Source organism: Chiloscyllium plagiosum, chromosome 24, assembly GCF_004010195.1.
Source record: "Chiloscyllium plagiosum isolate BGI_BamShark_2017 chromosome 24, ASM401019v2, whole genome shotgun sequence".
Classification (NCBI taxonomy): Eukaryota; Metazoa; Chordata; class Chondrichthyes; order Orectolobiformes; family Hemiscylliidae; genus Chiloscyllium; species Chiloscyllium plagiosum.
The window spans coordinates 43,274,545-43,280,544 of NC_057733.1; the positions used below are offsets into that span (position 1 = coordinate 43,274,545).

At 38.9% G+C, this 6,000-nt stretch overlaps 1 protein-coding gene across 1 annotated transcript in view; it reads left to right on the plus strand.

The window, feature by feature from the left end:
* Positions 1–6,000, plus strand: part of LOC122562216 (dynein axonemal heavy chain 17-like) — a 464,703-nt gene that overhangs the window by 440,452 nt on the left and 18,251 nt on the right. Inside the window, exon 75 of the mRNA XM_043714924.1 lies at positions 4,433–4,624. Coding sequence (XP_043570859.1) covers positions 4,433–4,624 — 192 coding nt within the window. The remainder of the gene's footprint in view (positions 1–4,432; positions 4,625–6,000) is intronic.

Below are 6,000 nucleotides of genomic sequence, written 5' to 3' on the forward strand. Positions count from 1 at the left end.
TCTTGTGGGTGTTTGCTGCTCCTCAGGCCTCTGATACTCTCACTGATGAAAGTAGGAAAACTGGTGACAGACTCAGAAAACAGTGAGCGCTCCAGCTGTGCCACACCTCCTCAGATCCCTGCCATCCCCATGCTTTAAGGCAGCATGGTGGCTCAGTGGTTAGCACTGCTACCTCCCAGCACCAAGGAGCCGGGTTCGTTCCAGCCTTGGTTGACAGTCTGCGTGGAGTTTGCACATTCTCCCTGTGTCTGCTGGGTTTCCTCCAGGTGCTCCTGTTTCCTCCCATAGTCCAAAGATATGTAGGTCAAGCAAATTGCCCATAGTGTTAGGTGCATTAGCCAGGGGTAAATATAGGGTAGGGGATTGGGCCTGGGTGGGTTACTCTTCAGAGGGTTAATGTGGACTTGTTGGCCATAAGGGCCTGTTTCCATACTGTAGGGAATCTAATTGAAAGGCAAAACTGGGGTGTTAATTTTTTTGGATATAAGGTGTTCAAGAATGTAAAAAAGAGAAAGGGTTAGTAGTACTGATAGGGGAAATCATAACATTGCTGGGGAAAGAAGTTCCAACAGGGGTCAGGGAAAAATCTATTTGTTTATACCCAACAAGTGGAACAAGTGAAATTACATTCCTCTGTGTTACATATAGGCCACCAACGAGTGAGAAGGATGTAGATGAACAAGTTTGCAAGAAATTAAATGTGCAAAATTATAGGGTGGTAAAAATGAGAAATATTTCTTATTCAAATATAAACTGGGACAGTAGAAGTGTAAAGAATAGTGAGGATGTGTTCATGAAACCTTTCTATACTAGAATATTTCCAACCCATCAAGAAGAGTGGCACTCCTAGACTTGGTTCTTGGGAATGAGATGAGCCAAGTGGATCAAGTGTCATTAGGAGGACATTAAGTGACAGTGATCGGTGTCACCCTAAACTTTATGATGCAATGTAAAAGTTCAAAGAACAATCCAAAATAAAAATGGTTAACTGGGGAAAATCCAATTCCAGTGGGGAACATCAGATCTGGGGCTGAATCAAATGGATTAAAATATTTGCAGGCTAAGACATTTCTGAATGGTAGGTTACCTTCAAAGAAGAAGAATTTCAGATCCAGTCCAGATCACAAAAAAGAAAAGATGCACTAATGATGGATAGGGAAAAAGTGAAGACTGCAGATACTGGAGATCAGAAAGTATGGTGCTGGAAAAACAGTCAGTCAGGCAGCATCCAAGGAGCAGAAGAGTCGATATTCATCCCTGATGAAGAGCTTATGCTCGAAACGTCGACTCTCCTGCGCCTCGGATGCTGCCTCACTGGCTGTGCTTTTCCAACATCACACTTGTTGAGTAATGATGGATGTTGAGTATAAATTATATCACAACTGAGATGTGAATGTTTTCAACAGAAAAGGACCGAAAGCCATATTAGTAGAAATGATAAACTCTTCTTAATTTCTTACACTCTTTACATCTTAGTTACATTACATGTGACGTTATCTGGCATTATTAATGATGCAGTTTAGTTATTAGCATTTAGTCACTAACCCCATTTACCATGGAAAATACAATTGACAGCCAGGCTCACTTTAGAAGATTCAGAGGTAAATTGGAACAAATCAGAGAATCAAAAAGGGATTGTGAAATGAGAATAGGATCCAACAAAAAAATGGATTGTCAGTGTCTTCTGTAAGTGTATAATGAGTAGAAAATCAGTAAAAGGGCTGATTGGAGACTTGAAAGGGGGTATTATGTGGAAAGAATAGCTGAGTTATTAAAGGGTAGCTGAGTTATTAAGTCAGTACTCTCCACATGTCTTTACAACAAATAAGACACTCCTCAGACCTCTGAAAAATGTTGATGTCATTTAGACCTTAAAAGGGCTTAAAGTTGATAAAAAGATATTAGAAAGGCTGGATGTAAAGAGCATAAAGCATGAAGACAGAATGAGATTCATCCAAAATTACCAGATGATGTAATAGTACAAATTGCAGAGTTACTTACCATCATTTTACAATCTTTCTTAGATTCAGTAATAGTGTTAGAGGACTAGACAATTGGAAATATTACGTCATTGTTCAAAAAAAGGGGGAAACCCACAACTTTGATGGTAGAGAAACTGTTAGAAACAATGATTCAGGCCAAACTTAATCACAGCAATGAAGGTGGGTTAATTGGCAAATCTAGGATGGACTTCTTAAGGAAAACCATGATAGAATAACTAGCTGAAGGTTTTAAATAGGTAGGTAACAGAGAGAGTTGATGTAGGCAATACGGTGAGTGTGGTTTCTCCGGACTTCCAAAAGGTGTTTGATATAGTGCAACATAACAGACTTGTAAACAAAGTTAAAGCTTATAGAATAAAAGAGACAATAGCAACATGGATACATAATTATCTGATGAACTGGAAACAAACGTATTAGGTAATGGATGCTTTTCAGGCTGGAGGAAGGTACGTAGCAAAATTCCCTAAGGATCAACATGGGATCCTTGTTACCCTGATAAATATTAATTGAGTAGAACTTGATACACAGGACAGAATTTTATTATTTGTGAGTTATACTTGGCAACATTGTGAACTGTGAGTGGATAGCTGTGAACTTCAAAGGGACATAGGCAGTTTGGTGGAATGGGAGGACAGGATGCAGCTAAGTTCAATATCAGAAATGTGAAGGGATTCATTACGAAGAACATGGAGAGACAATATAAGATAAAGGGCATGAATTAAAGTGGGTGCAGAAAAGATGGAACTGAATTCATATGCACTAAGTAATTTAGGTGGAAGGACAGATTTAAAGAATGGTTAGTAAAGCATTTGATATCGTAGACTTTAGTAATACAGCCAGAGAGTAAAAGCAAGGTAGTTGTATTAAAATCACTGATCAAGTATTGCGTCTAGTTCCTGGTAACACACATAGGAAAAATGTGAAGGCATTGGAGGTCATGCAGAAAATGTCTATGTAAATGTTACCAGAGATAAGGGACTTCAGTTAGAAAACTGGTGAAGTTAGAATTGTTTTTTTGTGAAAAGAAGACTGAGAGGATATTTCATAGAAGTCTTCAAAATCATGCAAGTTCTGGACAGTCATTAGGAAGAAACTGTTCCCACTTATGAAGGGGTTGAGAGGGCACAGATTTAAAGTAAGAATTAAAAGAAGCAAAAGCAATTGTTTCTTGTAGCAGTGGAATGCACTGCCTGACACTGTAGGGGAGCCAGGTTCAATTGAAGTATTTGAAAGGAAATTATACTATCTGGAAAAAAAGCTCAAAATTACAGAGAGAAGGATGGAAAATGATAGTAGGTGAATTGTTTATTCGGAGAGTCAATGCAGGTATGTTGGACTGAATGACTTCCTTCTGCACTGTAACAGTTCTGTGATTCTGTGAAATCAGGATGATGTATGATTTGCAGGAAGAATTGCCACAAATCATCTGCATTTCACCTAACTTATACAAGTATTTTGAATTGGAAGCCAAAACAGAGCACATGTTCTATGATATATTATATTACACATTGCTGAACTATAATGAAAATGACAAATTTTAACATTTGGGCAAGTGAGATATAAAAAGTGATAGGTTGCTTAGATACTCAGAACTTAACTCTTTTCCCCCATTGTTGATTTTAATCTGTGTGGTTCAGCAAGAAAATAAAACACTCATACAAAATAGGAGGCAACTTCCTAAATTAATCCAAATATTACATCAAAGATATGCTGTGATGGCATGTTCACTGGACCTGTGGGAGAAGTCTGCTCTGATTTTCCACACAATGCTAAAGCAGATCTGTAATCTGAAGGCTGCCCCAATATAAGTTGGACCGAAAGGAGAAAGGGTGCTTCTGGCCTCACATGGAAAGCCACATATTCCCAACCCTACACTCCAACTTTAACCTACCCCTACCTAGTCCTTCTACTCTAGTCCATTGACTGTTATTACTATTCATAGAATAATTGCAGAGAAGACAGGCAATTCTCCCCATCTTAATTATCAAAAGATTAGTAAAGTCTGTACATTAGAGCATCCATTTGTTTCCTGAATTAATATAAAGTCATTACAACGTTACCCTGATTTGGAAAGATGCATGGCCAGCAAGCACCATACAGGCGGTAAATTCTAATTGTGAAATCACTGTTGTCTTGCTATATCGCTGATTATAAATTCAGTGTAGAAAATAACATGTGGTATCAAGAGTACAATGCACAGCTAATTCTTATTGGTTCAAACTACTATTATAAACTTATGGATTTTTGATTAAACCAATGGGCATATGATGAGTCATATATTTGGCACATTAATCATTTATATTTGCAACCTTTAACAACAATAATGCAAATACCTTGATATTAGCAATTAATGTTGATACAATATTAATCTTACGAATTATTTTATTAATAGTTAAGAGTCCTTAACTGTTTATTTCTTTTTAACGCAGGATACCTTGGAGATGTGTTCCAAAGAATCAGAATTCAAATGCATCCTTTTCGCTCTCTGTTATTTTCATGCCGTGGTTGCTGAGAGGCGTAAATTCGGAGCACAAGGATGGAACAGAGCCTACCCATTTAACAATGGAGATCTTACAATTTCTGTTTATGTTCTGTACAACTATTTGGAAGCTAATCCCAAGGTATAAAGTAAACAAAGTTAGTCATGTAGATCTCCAATTTCGAATGGATGAAAACTTGAAAAAATCATTTCAGTCTGCAACATGATAAATTTATGTGATCAAACTGACAAATATTTTCATATTATGGAGTGGATGAAAGAAGTTAACAAGCAATTTATTCCTTCTGATCCCACTGCCTTCTCAATGGTGTTGATATTAATCTCTCCTTCATAGTTGGTAAGGAAGAACAACTGTTTCCACGCTCTAGGGAATCTAATCTAATCTTAACACTAGAGAGAGAAAGGGGGAATGGATTGGGGACTGGAACTACAAATGTATGGAAATAAGGTACAATAGATAGCAGAGCAGCTGTACATTTAAATTGTGCCAGTTTTCACTTCTTACAACTGTCCTCTAAGCAAGAGAGAGATTTGTGTTACAAGTTATGCTCATAAGAAGGACTGTCCACAATCAATTTGATCATTCTGTTACTTTAGATCAATTAACCAGATGGATTTATGAGACATGAGAGAAAATAAGAGCAGTAAAACAACTATGTTATGGGGGTTGTCAGTGTCAAGGTGTGATCTTAATTTGGTGTAGTTTGTTCACTACTACATATTGATAGAAGGGCTGGGGGGGCGAGGTACATAGGAACAGTAGTAGGCCATTCAGCCCATCGAGACTATTCCACCATTCAATGAGATCGTAGCTGATATATGGCCTAATTCTATACACCTTGCTGTGGTTCTGTTCGCCGAGCTGGAAGTTTTTGTTGCAAACGTTTCGTCCCCTGTCTAGGTGACATCCTCAGTGCTTGGGAGCCTCCTGTGAAGCGCTTCTGCGGTGTTTCCTCCGGCATTTATAGTGGCCTGACCCTGCTGCTTCCGGTTGTCAGTTTCAGCTGTCCGCTGTAGTGGCTGGTATATTGGGTCCAGGTCGATGTGTTTGTGAATGGAGTTTGTGGATGATGCCATGCTTCTAGGAATTCCCTGGCTGTTCTTTGTTTGGCTTGCCCCATAATGGTAGTGTTGTCCCAGTCGAATTCATGTTGCTTGTCGTCTGCGTGTGTGGCTACTAGGGATAGCAGGTCATGTCGTTTCGTGGCTAGTTGGTGTTCATGGATGCGGATCGTTAGCTGTCTTCCTGTTTGTCCTATATAGTGTTTTATGCAGTCTTTGCATGGGATTTTGTACACTACATTAGTTTTGCTCATGCTGGGTATCGGGTCCTTCGTTCTGGTGAGTTGTTGTCTGAGTGTGGCTGTTGGTTTGTGTGCTGTTATAAGTCCTAGTAGTCGCAGTAGTCTGGCTGTCAGTTCAGAGATGTTCTTGATGTATGGTAGTGTGGCTAGTCCTTTGGGTTGTGGCATGTCCTCGTTCCGTTGTCTTTCCCTT